This window comes from Thalassophryne amazonica, chromosome 22 (genome assembly GCF_902500255.1).
Source record: "Thalassophryne amazonica chromosome 22, fThaAma1.1, whole genome shotgun sequence".
In the NCBI taxonomy this organism is placed as follows: Eukaryota; Metazoa; Chordata; class Actinopteri; order Batrachoidiformes; family Batrachoididae; genus Thalassophryne; species Thalassophryne amazonica.
Window position 1 is genome coordinate 4,003,110 of NC_047124.1, and position 24,916 is coordinate 4,028,025.

Here is a 24,916-nt window from a genome sequence, read left to right on the forward strand (position 1 = left end):
GATGTCATAACGTAGAGGAAAAACACGGAAGTTTCACACTAGTGCGCCGCTGATTCTCATTACCGTAAGTTCTCATGTAAGCCCTCACGCTGAAAAATTCAACACTGACAGCAAGCCAAGAACCCGTGCTCTCCAACAGTGTGCTATATGTTGCATATATTACGGTAAAGTGCGTTCGGTGACTTTTGAAACGAGGGAAAAGTATGAAAAAGAGCGCAAAAGTGACAGAAAAGTACAGAGACAGACAGCAAACATAAATGTAGTAATTTTTGAGGAAAAGGCAGGGTGTTAGTGTCATTTGTGAAGGTGTGCGTGCGTGTTTGTGTGGGTGTGCAGTTTATTGTAAGTGTGGCGCACAGCATTGTTCGCAAGCCCCGCCCTTCTTGTTTTTCTGCACCGGAGCAGTGTTGCCAGATATGAAATATGACACTATTGTACCAAAACCTCAAAATTATCGTATTTTGGGAGAAATTATCGTACACAAACAAAACGCATACAACGTAGCTATTTTAGCGTTTTTTTTTTAATTTACAAAGAATTTTATGTCACATTTTTAAACAGTAATTATAGTAATGGGGAAACTATGGCACAAAAAGAACGCAAATGCACTACCAGACTAGAAAGATTTTTTTTTTCTGTGAAGGGACACAAACGTGTTAATTACCAGACTAGAAAGAGTCGAATTCAACCTCGAGGTCGCTGTCGTCATCTGATGCCACTTGTGCAGATTTTGTTGAACACAGAAAAAAATGTTGACACCTCCATAAGGAACTTTAACTTTTTTTTATTTTTTTTTGTATATCTCTTTGCTCTTGTGTTTTGTTCGTTTGTTATTGCATTTGTTGAAATAAAGTTTCGAAAAAAAAAAGATGTTGTTTGGGGAATCTTCCTGTCCTGCAGAGATTGGATGGAACTCATTACTTTGTATGGAGAGGGGGCGGGCTTTGCCCAAAGCCAGCATTTGATGCCGCCTGAGTGCAACACCTGCAAAATGATTCTTGGGTGTCAGAGAGAGATGCGTGTTTGGGCAACCAACTGAAATTATCGTACATATTGGATTTTTTCCCCATTATTGATCGTACATTTATTGATCGTACATCGTACAGAGGGCAAAACTATCGTACAAATACGATAATTATCGTACATCTGGCAACACTGCACCGGATCCACCCATCCTCTGCGCTCCGGGACCTCCCACTTTACAAATGAAGCGCTGCCTGCCACGAGATGCGCTTTGTTTACGTCCATGTGAGAAGAACGTGAGCCAATGAACGTCGAAAACACAAAACGTGACGACTAAAATTATAGTATCGAGTTCGCAAAAAAAATAGTGAATGATTTTGTTATATAAAAAAAATTCTAAATATTGGTAGGGACTATTTTGCCATCCCAAAATATTGGTTGTGACTTGTCCCTATGGTCCATATGCAAACCTACGCCCCTGTATATATATATATGTGTGTGTGTGTGTGTGTGTGTCCTTGTTGATCTCGTGTCCCTGTGGGGCACACAGATACCCCTGCGTGGGTAAAGTGCTGCGACAGGGTGTTTGGTCTTGGTGTTAATTAATGACTCGTCCCCGGAGACTCGGCGACAGGAGCCGAGTGAGCAAACTTTAATGAAGCGCCAGGTCTCTGCTGGCTCGAGTCTAACAACCTCCTCTAATGCCTCACAGTCGTCTCGCTAACAAGTTCACCTCAACTCCACCCATCACGTGTTTACGGCGACCAAAACTACACCTTACCTGAACACGCTGATGGTTTGTCAGCGAATGATGACCGACTGATGCTGATTTTGGGGTCTGAGGACTGCAGGAACTGGACATACCTGTGGTGAAGTCAGCACTCCACACTGAACAGATGGTTCCTGTACCACAGGACTGGGTAGTTCTCAGTTTGGATCGGCGAGGGCGATTCTTTGAGGTGGTAGATGTGGCACCGGTAGATACATTCTTGTACACTTGACCCAGACTTCCCTGATCTAAGACCCGCCTATCCACAAAACGTTTGAATTTTTTTGACCTGCTGGGTCCTTTAAGGTCTTTAGGAACTTGATGGTATTTTCAAGGACCTCGTGGAACTGATGCACTTGATTGTGTGTCCTAATCTGGAACTAGTTTGTTTTGTAGGTTTACTCAGTTGTAACTTTTGTTTAACTTCTCCTGGTTAGAAAACGTGATATTTTTACTCTGTGTTGCCCGAGTGTTCAAACCAAGAAAGACTCGTCTCTTGATTGGTTCCACTTTACCCACAAACACCCAAGAAAATCAGTTATCCAGGCAGGTATGTGAAAGAAGTGATTGTGCATTTTATAGTGAAAACACCTAATTTTGCACAGACTTTTATATATATAATAATGAAAAGTACCATATTTTTTGGAGTACAAGTCACATTACCACCTCATTAATTTGGGATTTTTGTGAACTGTTGTGTACTTTTTATTAGTAACATTTATTATTTTATTATTACAGTTTTTGTTTATTGCTTTGTTTCCTGACAACATCTGAAATACTCACTAAAATTATTATTAAGAACAAATGTGGTTTTATGTGGTGTATAAGTCACAGGGCCTCAATGTTGTTTTTTTATGTGAAGGTCAAAAGACAACGTAGGATCATAAGTTACCCCAAGGTTCCTCACTTTGTCAGTGTGATGTACAGGGGCGTAGCACCAAATTCTGGGCCCTAGGTACTAGCCATATTAAAGACCCCCCCCCCACACACACACACACACTATGTTCTTTTTTATTAACACAAACACCAAATTTCTAATGCGTAGTCAAACCAGGTCTAAATCATGTATACCTTAGATCACACCTGGGAGTCAGAACCCTTATTAAAGTTGGGGGAGCAATGCACCAAATTGCACCATTTTTCTAGAAATGGTGCAATTTGGTGGATTCCCATCTGTTAAAATGCACAGGAATACATCAAATTGCACCATATTTCTAGAAAATGGTGCAATTTGATGCATTCCCGTCTGTTAAAATGCACAGGAATACATCAAATTGCACCAAATTCTAGAAAATGGTGCAGCTTGGTCCCCCAGACCCCCCAACTCAATATAGCTAGCTTTCAAGCTCACCTCTCTTTTCAAAGAATTTGGTTAGCAGCTGCTTTCCTTCATTTAGTTTTCTTTCCCTGTCCTTTTTTTCTCCTAAGCACTAGGGCTGGAACTAACGATTATTTTAGTAATCAATTCATCGGTCAATAATTTTTTTGATTAGTCGTTTTGGGTTTTTTTTTTTTTTACTTACATGTGAGTATTGCCATTATTTCTTTAAGTGAGTTATTATTAAAAGGCCTTTATCACACAACATCAACGTTTGAGCTTGTAACAAAGTTATGATGTTATATTCTCGTCAAAAACATACCTGGAGTAGTGTTTTGTTTTATTTTGCACATACATACATCACTGACACACCACAGAGACATTTCCATCAGGTTTCACCCGATTATGAGCATTTTTAGATGCTGACAGCAACTATCTCAACCACTGACAACATATTACAGCAAGAGTCCACAAAAATATTTTAAAGGCCTGACTAGTGTAATATGTTATATTTAAAAACATATTTTCATGAAAAAAGACAAAAATGTGCAGTTAACTGCATTTTATTTTTTCTTGTGTAAAAACACAGCTTAGATGTGGTTTGACCAAAACAAATGGTCATTAAACTTAAATAAAACAGGGATGAAGTGAAGGTTTAAGAGTCACTAGGTGTTCACAGGAAACAGTTATTTATTTCTATATTTATTTATGTTCATTGTTAGTTGGTTTTATCTTTTCTGTTGGGTTTAACCAGGTTCTTTTGTTTCTTTCTCTAAAATTGTATTGTAGCATTATGTGTTATTATTACTGTTGTTGTTGTTGCTGCTATTATTATTATTATTATTATTAATATATAAATAAAAATAAATTAAAAATATTACAAGTTGTTCACAAGTTCACTCTTTTACAAGAACAAACGCTGAGCCATGAATTATTATACAGAAAACAAAAGCACACAAATGTGCTGACAGCTGCAACAGCTTAATGCTAACTTTAACATTGAAAACGCCATAAACATGCTAACACGTTAGCATCAGTCCCGTTTTTAAGTTATAAATACATCTATCAACTGTTTCAGAAGACCATAACAGGTCGGTTTAACATAAAAAGGTAAATATTACTCACAGACGTATGCTCTTTGGAGTTTTAGTGGGGAAAAATTAAGATAAAGCAAAATAAAACAATGAGTCAACAAAGCAGCAGATCGCGAATCACTGCTTTGATTGGTTCAAGGATCAAAGCAAAGCCACGCTGCAGAAACGGTTGATTTATATGGAAGAAACTAAACATTTGCGGTAAAACAAGGTTATTTAACAACTAATTGATGACTAAATGTTGTGGCTGGGGTGCCTGGCTGGCTTTTGTTTCTGTCTTCTGTCTTTTGTTTTTCCTTCCAGGTGGCATGCGTTCAGGACTGAGTGGCTGTGTGGCTGAGTTATTAGGACCTCACCCTGATCACCTGAGGCTGGTCATGTGCAGCTCGTCAGGACTCACAGCTGTGGTGCATCTATATGGATTGGGGCATGGTTGCATTTAAGTCTGGAGTACACAGTGTGTATTTGCCAGAGACTCGACCTTGTGATCAGACGGGTGAGATCGACGTTTAGAGAACCATCTCATCATCATGGATGCAGAGACCGTACCAGGTTTGATGCCATGGTCTGTGAAAGAGGAGGGGGTGAGGTCTCACGCTTGTCAGCACACTTCCTGAGGTATTTTAGGTTTTGTGACTAACATGAGTACAGTCAGTAAATGTGGTGTCCCTCACACCTTATTATATTGAGCTGTTGTTAGTCGTTTAATCAGCTTCCACTGCAGTGGAGAATTGAACTGGGTGTTCCATGCCTGCAGGGTGGGAAGCTGATTGGTGATTAAGCCAGGAAGTGTTTGCTGTTTATGTACACCTTTGAGTGGTCTCTCTGTGTGTAGAGTGGTGGACTCACATGATGGTTTCTTCTTTCACAGACTCGGTTGGTCGTGGCCACCTGGGGGGTGTCGGCGGGGTCCTTGGGTCCGAACTGTTCTGGCTCCGGACCGTTTGTGCTGCTGGGAGCGCACCGTTCTTCCACCTCGCCAGACCGCGCACTTATTTGTTATTAATTAGCACTCACTGTTATGTCATTAAATTGTGTTATCCTTTGAACCGTGCTCTGTTTCCTTTATGCTGGGTCCTACTTCAAACGCTGGTCGGTACTCCGACTGCGTCCGACACATAACACTAAATTAGTTGACAACTATTTTAATAATCAATTAAATTTTGTTTAGTTGAGATTAGTTGTTTTGTTTAGATTAGTTGTTTCAGCTCTACTAAACACCTCCTCTTTCTGTCAGATCCCGTTTGGGATGTGTGTGTGTGGGGGGCAGAGTGCCGCCTGTGTGCCTGGACTAAAACCATTGTACAACTGTGCAGGGGTGGGAAGGGCCCTCAGAGATCGTTCAATATTATTGTTAGAGCAGAATTATGTTTCGCAACATTTATACATTCATTCTAATTATATTCTTTTACAACATGAATTGTATGGACATCAATAACATGCAACACAAAAATGTATTTAATGCCAGTTTTTTGTGCCCCCCCCCCCCCCCCATGCTCTGGCCCCTGGGTATATAGTACCCTTTACCCCCCCAGTCTGACGCCCCTGGTGATCTATGACACACGAGCCTAGGCTAAGCGTTATCTGGTCAAATTGATGCCAATGTCTCACTGGACCAAGAACCATCATTTCAGTCTTATCAGAGTTTAAAAGTAGGAAGTTGCTAGACATCCAGCTTTTCACTGATGCAAGGCAATCTTCTAAGGATTTTATGTGAACGAGATTACCAGCAGTTATCGGCATGTATAACTGAGTATCATCAGCATAGCAATGAAAGGTAATCCCAAAGCGCCACAATATGTGCCCAAGAGGTGCTATATAAAGGGTGAAAAGCAGGGGGCCTAAGACAGACCCCTGTGGAACCCCAAATTTCATGTCACTAAGGTTAGAGGTAGTGTTACTGTACAAAACAGAGTGAGAACGACCGGTCAGGTATGATGTCAACCATGCAAGGGCACTCCCAGTAATCCCAAAATGATTCTCCAGCCTATCAAGTAGAATATGATGATCCACGGTATCAAACGCAGCACTGAGACCTAACAGCAACAGAACCATAATGGTGTCCGAATCCATTGTAAGCAGAAGATCATTCACCACTTTGGTGAGAGCCGTCTCTGTGGAATGATATTTTCTAAAAGCAGACTGCAGCGGCTCAAAGAGATTATTCTCAGTAAAATAGTCTACGAGCTCCTGTGAAACCACCTTTTCCAGAATTTTAGAGCAAAATGATAGATTTGATATCGGTAGTAGTCACAAAATGTGACTGATACTCCGGAAAATACAGTAATTGTGGTTGGAATGGATTCAACGTGTAAGAAAATGATCATTTTCAATATTTTTTAAAAATTTCTATTTTAGCTATATGCACACCAGTAAATCAACCCAGTATTTACAGAGTCATCGAGACCAGAAGAGAGCACTCGAACCATGAATGAAACAAATACCACATGGATGAAGTCCATTTGCTGTGAACTTCTCGGTATCTCCTGCCTTTGATCACAGTTACAGATTTAATCAGCTCATAATTGTTTTGTTTTGTTTCTTAGATCCGTGGAAACGGATGGACGTGACAGAAGAGTTGTAGAATGAGGTGAAGAAAAGCTGTGGAGAGGCTTCACCTGCCATGTGTCAGAAGGTCAAAACTCAACTGAGAAACAGCGACACCTGGTGGAGCCACTGAGGAACGTGGTACCATCAGATCCACCTGCTTTCATCTGATGAACCTTTTTTGTTTGGAACCTGGTTTTGTGGAAGCAGATGATGATCTTAAAAGTGTTCATTTGTTCCAAAAGCAGAGAGGTGTCGTGCCATAAGGACAACTGTGAGCATGTCGCCGAACATGCTGCTTCTTGGTAAAGCTGCCGCCGATCGCAGACTTGTTGAGGCCTCGCTCAGCTCGCGCCAAACCGAGGGCTTACCTGCTTTTAGTGCTTATGAATATTTTGTGCAGAATCTGAAATTATAATGCAACACGTTTGGTTGGTGTCAGCAAAGAAGAACAAGGACTGATCATAATTTTTACACATTAGCAGTGTGCAGATGCTAACGTGAAGCTAATCATGAATATTTAGTGTTAATAATCAAAGTGTATTTAAACATTAGTTAAGACAGTAACTGTGTTTCAGCTTAATGGATATTGCACACACAGCCGACGGCTCCAAACAATTGTTTGCAAGCTCACTATGTGCTAATTATTAGCAAAGGGCAGCGTAACCAAAACAAAACAAAAATATATCTGTCATAGTAGATTTAAACATCTGGTGGTGTAACAGCAGATCTGATTTCATCCTTCAAACTAAATTCTTACATTTATTACTGCGAGTACCCAAAAATATAAAATGTCTACCCACCTTTTATTCACCACTGGGGGCAGCGCAACATACAGCCACAGAAAATGGCGTGTAGAAATCCTCAATTCTATATTTACGTTGCATTCGGAACCCTTGGAAACTCTGAAAGACCAGACATTAAAAAAAAAATCCCTACTTCCAGAAAAAGCGTGCTCATGAGATTACCTCGGAGACAAATATGGATCAAATACTTAGCCTGTCACGGTGGAGCTAGGCTAACATTATGTGTTGGGCTAAATGAAATTGTCAAACATTTTTATAGCAATGTAATGTTCTGTTAAAATTTCATTTTAAAGACGCATTTTCAACATTAGTCACGTCTAACCAGTCGCAAACGCGGTTTCAAACACAGCAATATTTCAGAATATACTGAAATTTCTTCAAACAACTTGATTCAGTTATACTTCCTTCATATGGAATTATCAAACAGGACGTGTATAAGTATAATTTATAAAAAAAAAAAAAAAACTTAAAATACTTAACAAGGACTTATCCTGCACACGATAGCAATATAAATGAAATTTATTTCCATATTTTACCCACTGAGCCAGTATGCAGTGGTGGGCACAGTTCTGCTAATCCGCTAATTAGCGAAGCTAACTTTTTTGTTAGCAAATTAGCTTTTCAACTAACTTCAAAAACCATCAGGGGATCAATTAGCGTCCACTAAATGTAGTTTTGCTAAGTTAGTCCGCTAACGTTTTTTGCTGGCAGTTAGTAATGGTCAAAAACATTTGTAAACCTTAAAATCATACATGTTGGTTCCTGTCTGCTACGTCAGGCAGCTGTGAGGAGCTGAGCTCAACTCTACCCCAGCAGAAGGGGCCTGGCAGCTAGGCTGCTACAAAAAAAACAACAAACACAAAAGTCTTTTATTTTCAACATACAATGGTCCAGGAGTGAGGCAGAAGTCATGGCAAGCAAAGCAAAGATTTATGGTTCTGATTTATAAACCAAATTTATCTGGATAGTTTATGTAGATTGTCAACTCTGTCATTTTTACAAAGTGAAAATATAACACACATCTTTTAATTTTAAAATAATATATAGGCACTATTATCATTATTAATATTACTATCAGTATTACTATTATTATTATTATTTCATTTTTACTTCTATTTTGTCATTTCAAAATGGACCACAAATGAAAATAAGTGTTTTCACTTTCTTGTGACATTCATGTATATTTAAGGTATTTACAATTATTTTATGTACTTACATTGAACTTACTAAATAAAATCACGCAGTTTTAATATATAGATGATTTACCGGCCCCTGCTGGATTGGCATGTGAGTCCAGAATGTAAATATCCATGTCCATTGTTCAGTGTTGTTAGCTAATATATGTAGCTTCTCTAAAAATATCACTCCTGTCAATGTTTGGTTTTGGCACTGTTCATTCTTGACCCAAAACACATAAGCATACCACACGGCAAATGTCAGCTCTCTCCTGTTTGTGCGTGATGAAAATTGTGCACACACATGCTCAGCTGTTTGTCTTTTCTGCATTCTGCCATAAACAGGTGCCTTTAGTTTGATAAACAGACGTGGCAGAAGACATTAAAAACACTACACGTCAGTCATGGTATTGGGAACATAATACTTAACTAAACTGACTACAACACAATAAATCAGTAACGCTAACAATGCTGTTAAACTAACATGAACCACAAGAACATTTAAAACCCCCAAATCCCGTACTCCCATGGTATCCATTGTTTATTGGTTAGCTAAAATCACTAATTTCTCCAAAATATTTGTCCTAACAACTTTCAGTGTTCATCCTTGACCAAAAATACATAAGTATACCAAACTGAAAATGTCAGCTCTCCCCGGTTTTTGCGTGATTGAAACCACACACACACACACAGAGGCCACTTGGTTCTTATAATATCGATTCATACAAATAATTTCTTAAATCTGGAAGTCAAGAGCAATACCACTCCCAAATACACAATGTATCTCTAAGGTAAAACACGTCAACAGCCGCATATTGTGCTGGTGACTGATCTGACGTGGAAGCAAACCCTAAGTGACATTGCCGTGACCAAAACAATTCTTCTCCCACGCTATTTTAGATTACATCATGTGACCATTCAAAATGGCGACACCCCTTGGTTCTTGGGGTCCTCATGGCAGATGGCGTAGGAGTACTTTGATTATTCACACATCTGTCATCACCATAACATCTCGTTCGGTGTCATTTACTCATGTTTGAATATTTTTGTTGACGGTGTTGTTACTGTTGTTTATTTATTTACTTATTTATTTTTGTAAAAATCGTGTAATAATTTAGTCTGTTCCAGTTTTGGACATGCTTTCTTCCTTCTGTCTCAAATGTCAGTTAGATGGTGTACAAGTTTAAACCGGTGTCAAAATTTGAAGTTTACTTGTATTTTCTATTTAAAAACAACAAAGTACTTCTTTATATCTTTATATATCTTTATATCGTTTCTTGTCATTCTAACATCACTGCCATCTTCTATAATTGTTTTAATTAACAATGTTAAGAAATTGTACCCTTAAACAGTTTTATCAATGCTAATAATTCATTTAATGCATAAACATGATCAATCCTGTTTGAATGTGAACATTAAGGGGTTCTCATTAATTCCCATCTTGAAAGCAATATATGGAAATGAAAACATGAAAATTAACATTTAAATTGTCCCACCTTTATTATATTTGTACATTTAACAGAATAAAACAAAGTGAAATTGTATAAACATAGTTTCTCAACATGTGACTACATTTACTTCAACTTTATAATTTATTGATACCATTTGTCATTACACTGGATATGTGCATCGTGAAATAACTGACAATTTGCAAAAATTTGCAGTTTTTGGACAATTTCTTAAATCAACAAAGGAAACTGTTTCTGAATTTAATACTTTATTACATTTCAATAAAACTTAAACTACTGCAGAATATTTAGATTCCAAACCAAAATATAGACTTTTGTATCTGGGAGTTCAAATTGAATAAAACTAAAATATAAATCAATAATGACCTCATTTTAAAATATGCACAAGAAAATAAGAGAAACGAGCAACGAGAAACAGCTGATCCCATTTTACAGAACAAACCACAAACTGTCAACAGAGAAAGTACACACACACACATACACACACACAGGTGCGTTCATCACATCTGCACTCGGAGCGGTTCTTTGTCGACGTGAATTTTTTAAAATTTAAACTCCTTGAATCCATCTTCACTGCTTCACTGCAGAAGCTAAAGTACAAACCTGTCACTGTCCAAATACATGTGGACTTGACACTCAGTCTGGAAGTACATCAGGGCGTCTGTTTGTGTCACGAGGACACTGTTCCCATTACTGACCCGAGGGGGTGTGACTAATTACAAATTAAACGTTGCTCACCATAAACGATGTTCAGTGCCGTCAGGTGGCACCTCGACTTTCTGTTCCGATCCTTAAATCCTCTCCTGAAGCCAACTTCCTATACAGCTGCGCCAGTTCGTCAGGTCGCGGCACCTTTGACTCTGGTGTGCAGGGAACGTCAAAGTCTGACGACCCCTGTGATGCCGAGAGCCCCCCCTGATCTAACTGGAGGTTCTGAGTGTTGCTGTTCTTCTCAGTGTTGGTCCTCAAGTCTCCATGATCCCATCGCCTCTCATCTGATTGGAAGTTCTGGCTGTCATTCTTCTCCTGAAGCTCACCGTTGGTCCTCAAGTCTCCATGATCCCACTGTCTCTTTTCTGATTGGAGGTTCTGTATGTTGTTCTTCTCCTGAAGCTCAGTGTTGGTCCTCATATCTCTGTGATCCCACCGCCTCTCATCTGATTGGAAGTTCTGGCTGTCGTTCTTCTCCTGAAGCTCAGTGTTGGTCCTCAAGTCTCCATGATCCCAATGTCTCTTTTCTGATTGGAGGTTCTGTATGTTGTTCTTCTCCTGAAGCTCAGTGTTGGTCCTCATATCTCTGTGATCCCACCGCTTCTCATCTGATTGGAAGTTCTGGCTGTCGTTCTTCTCCTGAAGCTCAGTGTTGGTCCTCATATCTCTGTGATCCCACCGCCTCTCATCTGATTGGAAGTTCTGGCTGTCGTTCTTCTCCTGAAGCTCAGTGTTGGTCCTCAAGTCTCCATGATCCCAGTGTCTCTTTTCTGATTGGAGGTTCTGTATGTTGTTCTTCTCCTGAAGCTCAGTGTTGGTCCTCATATCTCTGTGATCCCACCGCCTCTCATCTGATTGGAAGTTCTGGCTGTCGTTCTTCTCCTGAAGCTCAGTGTTGGTCCTCATATCTCCTTGATGCTCTCGGTGAAGAATTAAAGTATCTGATAAATCTGAGTACTGGTTAAGGGAGGAATGATTGGATGAAGAAGCAGAGATGCTCAGACTAATTTTTTCTTCACAGTTGGAAGTTTCTTCTTCATTGGTCTCCGTGTCGCTGAACAGTTCGGGTGTCTGGGAACCTGTCAATCTAGAGGGAGAAGTACTTGTATGAGACCTGCAGGACAGTGATTGGCTGTTCTGGCTGTCTGTCAGGACCTCCGTGGTGAAGAAGTCTTCCCATTTCGGCACATTTAGAGAATCTTTGGTTCCTTCTTCTCTTGTTCTCTCACTATCACCTGTTCCTTCCTTGTCTTCCTGCTGCTGATCCTCATCATCAGTGTCCGCTTCATCATTGGACTCTGTGCAGTCCACATAATTGTGGGTGACGGATTGTGAGACGGTGGCAGTCAGCGATAATGACACCTCCACAGGCACAGGGGGTGCTGTTCTTTGAGGACTCTGAGGTTTCACTACAACAGACACATTAAAAATGATTTGCTTCAAAAAGTATCAACTAACTGAGCTCTAAAACTGCAGCCATGAAGTTTAAAATGTGATCATTTTGTCCTCGTTAGAGTGCAAACAGTTTTGGCTCCAGTTCCCGTTTAACCCAAGTCAACTTTACCCATCTTAGAAACTGGACCTGTTTGTGGATCAGGGTATTGCTCAAGGACACTTCAGCGCAGTCCTGCTTGAAAAGTCTCACTAACTTCAGCCTGAAGTCAAAACACCCTCAGTGGAGGTAAAAGTCAAATTCTGCACCTTGATTTTCTGCACCTGGGTTCAGAACCATTGTCTTCTTCCTGACCGGTACCAGGTCCAAACCCTCAAAGAGCCCATTGTCACTGTCAGAATCTGCAGAAGACAAAAACCAAAACTCTTCTTACAGACCCACAGGGAAGCTTCAGATAGTAAACCGCCGTCACGTCTCACCGCACGTCGGCCGCTCCGGTCTGGTGCGTTTGAGGACTCCCAGAGGTCTGTACGTCAGCACGGCCTGTTCTGATTGGTTCCTGCACATCTGCTTTAGCCTAAACAGTGTGACAGCAACACCAACAGTTTTATCTGATCTAGAGGCAATTTTTTTTTCAGGTTTTCATCTTGTCTGCTGGCATGATTACGCAAAAGTTGTAAAATATGGACCTGAATTAGAACAAAGTTTTGGATCTTGGCTGAAGACTACAAGTGACAAGTGCTTCTCTAGTTTATTGAAAAGTTAGAAAAATCTAGTGGAAACATTATCAGACTACATTATCTGATCCTGAATTTAAACCGGTTATCCAGCTGATCTTGGCAATGACTCTATAGCGACTGAGCTAGCCTAGCAAGCTAACTAGCTGGCTAGTTCATTCCAAGAATGATGGAAATAATAATTTGAATTTGTTGTCTTGTTTTACAACTGACCACAAATATTATCTGTCTGCTTTTAGAACTTTTCATATTTAAATAATCCTGATTTTATTAAAAACTAATAAATAAAATAAACGCAGATGATGCCATTTGTGTATAGCTAACTTTGTTGTTTGTTTTTAAACATTGTTTACTTATGTTGCAGCATTAAAAGATTTATTACACTTTTTGGGAAATTGAAGTGAAAGTGACGAGAATTATGTGCGTTAGCTAATGTGCTAATCCACGCTAATCCACTAACTGCGGGAATTACACCGGATTTGAATTTTCTGAGTTAAGAACAAAAATGTTGAGGTGGCTGCAGCACTGGAATAAAAAAAAATTTAATTACATGCTGTATTTAAACAAATGTTTTATAAATTAAGGACAGAGATACAAACTCCACCCACATCTTGGTGACCTCAGTCAGAGTCTGACCAATAGGAATGACACTGGGGAAGATGTTGGCCGGCTGGAGGTACGACAGGAAGTCCTTAATCTGAAAACACAGAAAAACAGTAAAAGTACATCTTTTCTTTTATTGTCTCATCCGAGGGAAAAAAAAAACTGATTGTGATGTAAAGTGTCAAGACGACAGAAAAATAATTTCAGATTTGCTAAATAACATCAGACTCACAGAAAATATGAAAATATATTTGGCACTCATTAAATTGAATTATGTTTAATTGTATAATGACGCTGGCTCACCATCACAAATATTTTTATCCTAAGTGAACTCGCGCTGATTCTGAGTAACATCAGCGTGCGTCCAAGCTGCTTCAGTAAATGTCAGCAGCTTTTACAGTCCGTCGGCTAGCGGCTAAATGTTATTAACGGTCCGGCTACAGCGTGTCGATGACGAACCGGAAAACAAATGATGCCGTTTGTGCAGTCGAACAGCGGCACAAAACAAGAAGTGGGTTCAAACTACCATCCAGACACTTTACTGTTGATTTTACGCGTATGTCAAAGAATTTAGAATTTAAATCCACTGTTTTCTTCTTTCTCAATCAGATTGTGTGCTAACCGCTAAGCCAGCGTGCTGCCCTGTTGGATTTCTTGAAAGTGCAAAATAAATTTGTAAGTTCAATTTATTTTTACTTTTTTTCTTTAAAACCTTGCACTTCAGTTTTTTCATACAAACAAACAAAGTCCCAAATTTAATCCCACAGTAATGTTCTTTAAAAAAAAAAAAGTACCTCTGAGTAGGACGAGTGGAAGCTGAAACAGGCTCTGAAGGAACTGGTTCCTGTTCTGAACAAAGAGACCAAATCAATCAATCAATCAATTTTCCTATATAGCGCCAAATCACAACAAACAGTTGCCCCAAGGCGCTTTATACTGTAAGGCAAGGCCATACAATAATTATGTAAAACCCCAACGGTCAAAAACGACCCCCTGTGAGCAAGCACTTGGCTACAGTGGGAAGGAAAAACTCCCTTTTAACAGGAAGAAACCTCCAGCAGAACCAGGCTCAGGGAGGGGCAGTCTTCTGCTGGGACTGGTTGGGGCTGAGGGAGAGAACCAGGAAAAAGACATGCTGTGGAGGGGAGCAGAGATCGATCACTAATGATTAAATGCAGAGTGGTGCATACAGAGCAAAAAGAGAAAGAAACAGTGCATCATGGGAACCCCCCAGCAGTCTACGTCTATAGCAGCATAACTAAGGGATGGTTCAGGGTCACCTGATCCAGCCCTAACTATAAGCTTTAGCAAAAAGGAAAGTTTTAAGCCTAATCTTAAAGTAGAGAGGGTGTCTGTCTCCCTGATCTGAATTGGGAGCTGGTTCCACAGGAGAGGAGCCTGAAAGCTGAAGGCTCTGCCTCCCATTCTACTCTTACAAACCCTAGGAACTACAAGTAAGCCTGCAGTCTGAGAGCGAAGCGCTCTATTGGGGTGATATGGTACTACGAGGTCCCTAAGATAAGATGGGACCTGATTATTCAAAACCTTATAAGTAAGAAGAAGAATTTTAAATTCTATTCTAGAATTAACAGGAAGCCAATGAAGAGAGGCCAATATGGGTGAGATATGCTCTCTCCTTCTAGTCCCCGTCAGTACTCTAGCTGCAGCATTTTGAATTAACTGAAGGCTTTTTAGGGAACTTTTAGGACAACCTGATAATAATGAATTACAATAGTCCAGCCTAGAGGAAATAAATGCATGAATTAGTTTTTCAGCATCACTCTGAGACAAGACCTTTCTGATTTTAGAGATATTGCGTAAATGCAAAAAAGCAGTCCTACATATAAAGCAGTCCTACATATTTGTTTAATATGCGCTTTGAATGACATATCCTGATCAAAAATGACTCCAAGATGTGAGTGATCACAGAAGCGTCTTTAAGAACAGAACCCTCCTTCATTCGGTCCGGTGCCAGAAGGTTCTCACTTTATTATAACTTTGGTTTTCTTGGTTCTTTCCCCAAACCACATGGTGGACGGTTTGATGCTGATGATTTGAAGCGGCATCCCATCAGACGCCGTGCAGCCGCAGGGAAGCCGATTCCCTTGTAAGTACTCCTCGTCCTGTGGACGCAGAGAAGAGCTCGGATCAGATAAAGACCAAACACCTGCTGCTGGCTCACGTTCACGTGGGAACCTTTGGGTGGCGGCACGCGTGGATCTGCGTCCTGCGGTCGGTCGTCACATAGCTCAGGATCTCTGGCATCTTCTTGAACATGTTCAGACTGTTGATGTGGATCTGTGGTTAAGAACAGAAACATACGGGAGCTTGTGGTGCACCACATCTGGACCTGGACCTGTACTGGGCTGGAACACCGCCCGTGTCTCACCTGAGTGTTGAACTCTTCTCCCAGGTTGGTGAACAGATACTCGTAGCCGTATGCCGCTTTACAGTTGAGCCAGACCACGTGGTAAGAACTCTGCCTGATCCAGCTCCTGACCAGGTCTGAGATCCCGCTCAGACACGCCTCCTGCACACACACAACCATCATCCTCCCAAACGGATCTCAAACACCACTTTGTCAAAGGTCAATGATGTCAAAGACTTTGATTTTCACTCTGACTTCCACCAAATTTGGCACATAGCTGGAGGTGGGTCTTGAAATTTCTCAGGTATGGTCAAATTGTCAAAGGTCAACCACTGGGGTCAAAGTCATGCCTGTCTGGTTGATTTCTACCAAACTCTGTATGTGGTTGAAGGTTGACCTCAGAATTGGCATTAAAGAGCTAATTTTGGCAAAGGTCACGGTCATGAAGGTCAATGGATTTGACTTTAAATCTGATCTGGATCAAACTTCACACAAGTGTAAACGGATTCCTGAATTGTTAGCCGGAGGTCAAGATCATAAGGTCAATGGTTGGGTTTCCACCAGGTGATGAATTATAAAATTCTATCCGAAACAAGACGACCACATCCTTAGCGACCAGAAACCTTAACATTTTCACGCCCACAGCAACTGTTGCTGTGCTGATGTTAAACCAGATATTTACCATTATAATAATTTTAATTGCTCTAATTCAGGGGTGGCCAAGTTCGGTCCTCGAGAGCCACCTTCCTGACACTCGTAGTTGTCCCCCTGCTCCAACATACCTGAATCCAATGAAAGGCTCATTAAAAGTCTGGTAACAAGTCTTTCATTGGATTCAGGTGTGTTGGAGCAGAGAGACAACTAAGAGTGTCAGGAAGGTGGCTCTCGAGGACCAAACTTGGCCACCCCTGCTCTAAATAGTAAAACTTTGGTCCTTTATGGAACCACACAGAGAAGAAAAACATCAAATCACTGCATGACTTCATAATTACAGTTCCCGTCATAAAGTTCATCGCTTACTGACAACATTCCCGCCACAAGCAGAATCCAAACGTCTGTCGTTTTCTAGAACCAAAAACAAACCATTTGATATGAAACGGAAATTTTTTACCCGGGATGGAATCTGATAGAAGCGCGGGTCGTAGAAGGTGGAGTCCAAGTACACGCTCCGAATGTCTTTGACTCTGTCAACACAACGTCAGATCAATAGTTAGCAATTAATCAATCAATCAATCAGTTAATCTTCCTTCTGTTGGACAGGTTGTGTTTGTAGCAGCTCTCTTGATGTTCACAAAAATTAACTGTTAACTGGTTTTCAAAAAAAAGAAAGAGAAATCAGACAATGCAGACGAAGAGGAAGTCTTTAATTATGACAAAAAAGCATCGGAACTGCCCCTGTTGTGGAAGGAAAAAAAACCCCAGCTGGAACATGGTGCACCACATCGCGCCTCTGCTGTGGAGGAAAAAAAATAAAACCACACCCCATAAAAAAAACACTGCATTTTATTGAATCCCTCTTATTGAGCGGTCAATACAAGTATGAACCGTCTTTTCCTCTGTAGATGACCCATGGTTACAAACGTACAGTCATGACATGACGTGAATGAAGCAGTGCACTCTTATCACGTCCACATTTGCTGGCCTAGCGTGTCCAGCCTGACACGCATGTCCTGTGGACAGCACGCTGCAGGACAGACACTGCGTCATGTGGAACAGAGCTCATGTGGATGACGTTCAGATCGCCCGCTGCATGTTATGATCTGATGGTCTGTTTCACGTGGGGCAGCCTGTCAATGTGCACACCGTGCGCTCACTCGCTGCAGCCTGTCACAGCAGCAATATACGTTTTTAATGTATGTCCATGTGAGGACAGCAAGCAGACGCGCATCACAGTGGACAGTTGTTAGGTCATGTCCGTCAAAACACAGTACGTGTTCCCCAGCTGGGTCATCCAGAAATGGAGATCTCAACAGCTGCTGCTGCTATCGGCGGCCACGCCCCCTGTCCATCCACACACACCAACGTGTCACTCTGTTTCTGTGTTATGTGATTTTTTTTGTTGTTATTTTGTTATGTAATTGTGTATGTAGGTAGTGTTGTACTTATTAATATACTTGTCCTAGCTGTGGTCTCTGTATTTTTAATGTGACACGTCGTGTGCACTGAGCCATCATTCATTTGTAGCTGTCAGTGAGTCTCTAGTCAGCAGCTGGGAGGCGGCTCGCTGTGCTGTGTGCGCTCTGACGTGGCTGGCCACTCCCCATCTGTACATCCAAATCAGCAGTTCATGGAAGTGCCCCCCCGGCACGACACGTGTTGCGGGGGGAGCTGACACTCTAGCACGTCATGTGTTGCTTTTTTGCAATGCCACACTCGTGGGACACTTAAAAAAATTTCACATTCAGCTGAAAAGTGATCGTCTGCTCACTATTTTCGTGCTGATAGCACGAATGGCCGCATATTTTCTAAGTGTCAAGCGAGCGGTGATGGAAGTTCGTATGTGTCACCTGGAATTTGGTCGACACCTGCCGCGAGAGGGATCAAATGGGCTCTCACAGGGCACACTCTGTCTTTCAGCTGCTGGTGTGCACGAATAATTGTAGCCACACGTGTACGAAGCATTAGAGGCAGCTCCGTTTTTTCACGAATGGCGTGCAATTCCTCCTTCGTGCGCTAGTTGGCTTCAATTGTGTGAAGGGGCCCTAAAGAAACCTGCTGATCTCTGTCCTGTAAGTCACCGTGTGTCCGTAAGACTCAGCGTGTGTGGTTCTGATAGAATCCACTAGAGGGCTCCACATGCCACTCACACAGACATCATCTCACAAAACAAAAGAAATGTGGAAACAACCTGCTGCCAGAGTGTAGAGCTTCAATCCGCACTGCATCTCCCGTGGCAAGACGGAAGTCTCCCGTGTACAACACATTTCCATGGGAACCCTCAAAGAGAAACCTATTAAAAAAAAATAAAAAATTCAAATGCAGATATTCAATTATTTTATTTTGCTTCATTTCTTCAGGTTAACAGGCCTGAGTTGGTTGTATATTTTTGCGTGTTTACTAATAATATTTTGTCTGACATGTACACGTGTGGTCACAGAGTTTTTGGTGTTGTGTGTGTATGTGCGTGTGTGTGTGTGTGTAAGGGGTTGTTACAATGGAAATAAGTGGCAGCATTTATCTCTGTTACACTGTATATGTACTTTTTTAAAAGTCTAATCAAATCTGATTATCACCAAAAACACTGACACAGTTCAGTCAAACAGCTTATGATGAAGGGGCGGAGCCAGGAACTGTTTACACTAATTAATGGATTTTTCAGAAAATGTGCTGAAATACTGTGGCCAGTTTAAAAATTATTATTATTTTTTTTTTTTTTTAAAAGGCAGTGTATGATCAGAATGAAGGCAGGAAATTAAAAAAAATTAAGTTTCCTCATTCTGAGGTACCGTTTTTATGACAATATATTTCCAAATTCTTAGTCGCTTTATTTTTGTGAAGGCATGAAAGTGCAAATAACATCCTTAACGTGTCAAGCAAAATACAACAAAGTACATTTTATGGAGTATGTCACTTTTTAACCAATTTATAATCCGTAAAATACGGTAAACTAGCAGGAAGTGCGAGAAGTGGCACTGGCGTATCAGCCACCTTTATTCTTTCAACAGTTTATTAACCAAAATCTTTTGTTAGAAATCCAAACAGATGTATTCCTCATGTGATTTGGCAACATGCGGGAAAAACAAAGAAAACTCAAAACATTTGACTCACATGACCGAGCCGGGACAGTGACCTGCAGCCAACAGCGTCACCAGCACGTCTTCTTTCTGTGCACACATGAGAGGAAAAAAGTAAATATTTAAAACTGAAGAACTGCATCATTTGGGTCACTGTGTAATTATTAACTCATAAACAAAGTGCATGCTGGGATAGCACATGCCCCACCCCCTCCTCCCCCAATGGAACAGGATGGACAGAAGAAGGTTTGGGAATCTTCAGTTCGTACCTCTCCGGAAGCTTCGTCCACCAGGGGGATCAGCGTGGGACTCTCCAGCTCCAACGGGACCTAAACGAGGTCATCGAATAAGAAATGAACACCGACGTAACAATGCTGCAACTTCCAAAAGGAGCCACTTTAAACAGCGGGAAGCGATAACCAACACTAAGGTAAAAGCGTGCGCTTAATTCCAACGTGGTCCATTAAAGAGGACAAACTTCCCAAAGCTTCGTCCACAGTTTGTGTGTAAATTCAGAGAGCTCGCACCCAAAAGGTCCAAATTTACCTGTACAAATATTGTCAGTATTTTTAATTAACTATTACTTTTAAAGTGGGACAAATGTTTAAGGTTTTATTGTATGAGGTTGTATAAAGGAACGATATTCATATTGTTTGGGTTTTAAATGGTGAAGGAGTGATGATAAATCGGTGGAAAAAAAGGCAGGAATAGACGACTGAAAACTTCTTAGCATCTAATTTCTAACATTTAAGTCAGTACTTTTTGTATTGTTACTTCTATCATTGTATTTTCTGGAGTATAAGTCGCCTTTTGTTTCCTAGTTTGGGAGGTCATGTGACTTATACTCCAATGTGACATATACACTGAAAATTCATGCTTTTGTTATTAATAATTTAAATAAAAAACTATTCACTTTCCAAGGTATCAAATCACTAGACAAAATAAACTGCAATAATAAAAAATAAGTGAAGAAAACAAAAAATACCCTTCAACAACACACAAAAATCGTAAATTAAAGAGCTGAAAATACAGAAAAAGGTGCAACTTACACTCTGGAAAATACATTATCAAATCAAATTTATTTATATAGCGCCAAATCACAACAAACAGTTGCCCCAAGGTGCTTTATATTGTAAGGCAAGGCCATACAATAATTACAGAGAAACCCCAACAGTCAAAACGACCCCCTGTGAGCAAGCACTTGGCAACAGTGGGAAGGAAAAACTCCCTTTTAACAGGAAGAAACCTCCAGCAGAACCAGGCTCAGGGAGGGGCAGTCTTCTGCTGGAACTGGTTGGGGCTGAGGGAGAGAACCAGGAAAAAGACATGCTGTGGAGGGGAGCAGAGATCAATCACTAATGATTAAATGCAGAGTGGTGCATACAGAGCAAAAAGAGAAAGAAACAGTGCATCATGGGAACCCCCCAGCAGTCTACGTCTATAGCAGCATAACTAAGGGATGGTTCAGGGTCACCTGATCCAGCCCTAACTATAAGCTTTAGCAAAAAGGAAAGTTTTAAGCCTAATCTTAAAAGTAGAGAGGGTGTCTGTCTCCCTGATCCGAATTGGGAGCTGGTTCCACAGGAGAGGAGCCTGAAAGCTGAAGGCTCTGCCTCCCATTCTACTCTTACAAACCCTAGGAACTACAAGTAAGCCTGCAGTCTGAGAGCGAAGCACTCTATTGGGGTGATATGGTACTATGAGGTCCCTAAGATAAGATGGGACCTGATTATTCAAAACCTTATAAGTAAGAAGAAGAATTTTAAATTCTATTCTAGAATTAACAGGAAGCCAATTATATCCTTTTGCTAATAATATATGTATAAAATTTTTGTTTTTACGTGTTTGAAATGCTTCATCCATTCAACAGTAGAGTATCAGAAAATATGGTAACAGTGAAACATATTAAAACAGTTCATATATAATTATTTACCACTGCAAGTCACGCTTGTCAGGAGAAATTCCATCCTTCCAGCAAACTTTGGCATCTTAAAACTTGGGTGTAAACTCTCAAAATCTAATTTTTTATACATTAATACTGGGAGGTCAAAGCTCTGTGTGACCAAATAAATAAATAAAACCATCTCTGATATTTTTTTTTTTTTTTTAACTGAAGTTTGGGTTTCACAAGCAGGAAATGTATAGAAGCCCTGAAATGCTCACACTGCCCACTAGATGGTGGCAAAGTCTCGACTTTATATTCATTTGAGAAGTTAATTTCTGGTGAAAATGAGACGGACTGTCAAAGATCACCTTACAGCCGTGTCTCTGCTCTGATGGGCAACTTAGCTGTTAGTAATTGACAGAATATGACTCAATGACGACTAAAACGTCTGACCTCGAACAGTGACTACAACTCTGCTTGTCAACACAAAGAAACTGAACCCCTAAACTGCTCACCACTGGGGCATGTTCCAAATCCAATCATAAACAAAACATATCACAGAGAAAGAGGATCCCGATCCACAACATGGAGCTCAATCCAACACCAAACTGTGGACACGGGATCAGTGTAGTGCTGGGAACAGGTCGGCAGGAATCCACTTACTGTGTATTCTTCCCAGAAAACGTACTTGGGGTTACTGAGCAGGAGCTCTCTGGTCACAAAGGAACAGTACAACCGGACCGCCCGACTGCAGACAGGAAACCGAAAACACATCAACACTAAACCACAACTCTGAGGGTTCAAAGTTCACCTGCAGCAGTGGCACCGTTCAGAGTTCCTGCTTCACCTGGTTTGTAGTTTTCTCTTCAGCACCGGTCCTTTCAGTCCCTTCATGTGATCTGCAATAAACAAACGTGTCTGAATCTGGAAACACCGGCTTTGTTGTTAATGTTAATAAACTACAGCAGAGATCCAATGTGCGACAGACGGGGTACAGAATTCATTTTATTGTGTAAAATATTTGTATACATGTTTGCATATAATGACATCATAACAAATCATAACATTCAATAAAAACAGCTATTAACAATTAAAATCTGGTGGTATTCATTATACTATAATACAGATCATAATTTGCTTTCAAAATATCTGTACTTGAGGATAAGACCACTTCAGGTGGTAAACTATTCCAGATCTTTACTGCTCGGTTACTAAAGAATTCTTTCCTCACATTTAATCTAGATCTATTAACTTCCACGCACAATCCATGACCTCTAAGGCCAGTATACCTTCTCAATTAAAAAAATACAGTGGGGTCAACATTCTCAAAGCCATGCAAAATTTTGTATATTTCAATCAAATCACCTCGAGTTCGTCTGTCTTCAAGACTTGTGAGACCAAGTTGCAAGAGCCTATCCTCATAAGACAAATTTTTAAATTCTGGAACCAACTTGGTGGCCCTTCTCTGTACTTTCTCTAAAATATTTTTGTCTTTCTGCAAATATGGTGACCATGCCTGCACACAATATTCAAGGTGAGGACGAACAAACGTTTTGTATAAAAGAAGAAAGGAGTCTTTGTCAATAAACAAAAAGGCCCCTTTTATCATCCCAAGAATTCTATTGGCCTTAGCTGCCAAAAGAGCAGTGTGGCGGGAAAAGTCCTTAGAAATCAACACTCCTCGGTCTCTTTCTTCTGAAACCGCTTCTAAATGTTTTTCATTCATAAAATAATCGTAACATGGATTTTTTCTACCAATATGGAGAACTTTACATTTTCCTTCATTAAACCCAAGTAACCATTCTTCAGACCAAGCCATGAGACTATCTATGTCTGACTGGAGGTTTTCCCCATCAGCTAAAGAAAGGATGGAGTGATACACCTTCGTGTCATCGGCGAAAATTTTACAATTTGACTTTATTGCACATGGCAAATCATTAATAAAAAGCAAGAACAATATCGGCCCTACAACCGATCCCTGGGGAACACCACTGGTGACCTTCATCCAAGAGGACTTCACACCATTCATACAAACTCTCTGTTCCCTGTCACTTAAGAAAATTTCTATCCAATTACGAGGTCTTCCTTCTATACCGTACTTTCGCAGTTTATAAATGAGTCTGGCACAGCAGAAATCGTGTGTGAGACAGAGCTGATACTCTTACCTTTGTGGCAGTGGGAGAGGAAATATGCCCGGGCATGTAAGTTCTCCTTGTCGAAACGGTCCAGAGAGATTGTTGGATACTCCTTCATTCTACCCGCAAATGAACTCATTGTTACGCTTGGTAACTTCTCTTAAAATAAAAGGTAAGCCGCTGTAAGAAGATAAAACATCTCTTTGACAGCGTTAGTGTTCGTGTTAGTCCCGATGCTTCCTCTTCTTCTTGGTGTTTACGACGATTTAGACAACTGCGTTTAAATTCAATGGCGCCACCTCCTGCTCCGGAGTGTGAACCGCAGCCTAAATCCTGCCTCCTAATCCTGTTTCTCATTCTTGAAGCTGTCGGTTTATGGTTTGTCACTGTCTTTAATCAGTTCTGTAGCTCCTCCTGGTTTTGTCTGACTTGCTGTTTTACTTCTTGTTGCTCTGCGTGATGAAGTATTACACCCGATCGCAGTCACCCATTGGATGTTTTCCTCTGGTTTATTAAGATTTGTGTGATTTTGTTTAATTATGTTAATAAAGTCGTCCGCTGGACCTCCTCATATTCCAGCATCACTTGCTGACATTGTTTTGTGTGTTGAGGCAGGTAAAGAGTTGAGTAGTTCAGTATGTAGACTTGGGGTCGAGTCCCGGTCAGACTATCTGTGTCTGTCCTTGGAGACACTTCATCTGCATTGTCCCAGTCTGCCCAGCTGGAAACGGGTGCTGGCCTCGCCTGCAGTGGTAACATGGGATGGATCTGGAATCCAGAGATAAGCAGCAGCACCGAGGGGCCTACGTAGGATTAACGTCATAAATACGCTTTAAAGAAACCAGAAATGTGCAGAAATGCATCTCTACAGTAAAACAAATAGACTGCAGCATTTCTACTCAAACATAAACCTTTATGAAGGGTTTTTTAACAGATTTGTTTCTGGGGGATTAACAGGCGGCTCTTCACACTCATGGTAACATGAGGACTGACGTCACGTTCGACCCTTCCAGCTCTCACGTCTGACGGGTTTTTCATGGATCAAGAACACATTTTCTTTGTTCAGCTGCTCTGGAATGAGAGATTTAATCTATTTAAACTGTAATTCAGGAAATTCAAAGCTGGCTGCACTTTGTGCTCAGAAGACTCTCGATCTGCTCGACAGGTGAGCAGACTTTTACCAAACATCATTCATTTTAAGTTGTTTGT

General features: G+C 40.7%; 2 protein-coding genes across 2 annotated transcripts in view; one reads left to right on the top strand and one right to left on the bottom strand.

Moving 5' to 3' along the window:
* The window catches only part of mdm2 (MDM2 proto-oncogene), a 387,699-nt gene that overhangs the window by 77,883 nt on the left and 284,900 nt on the right, over positions 1–24,916 (top strand). The window lies entirely within an intron of this gene.
* Positions 10,127–23,959, bottom strand: dclre1c (DNA cross-link repair 1C, PSO2 homolog (S. cerevisiae)). Its single transcript, XM_034163245.1, has 15 exons — positions 23,738–23,959; positions 22,420–22,471; positions 22,236–22,320; positions 19,957–20,016; positions 19,722–19,777; positions 18,802–18,903; positions 17,065–17,137; positions 15,975–16,115; positions 15,782–15,883; positions 15,572–15,708; positions 14,380–14,434; positions 13,591–13,679; positions 12,725–12,822; positions 12,554–12,646; positions 10,127–12,261 (listed from the first exon to the last, which is right to left on the bottom strand). The coding sequence occupies exons 1-15, from the start codon at positions 23,844–23,846 to the stop codon at positions 10,901–10,903; spliced, it is 2,613 nt and encodes an 870-aa protein (XP_034019136.1). The 5' UTR covers positions 23,847–23,959; the 3' UTR covers positions 10,127–10,900.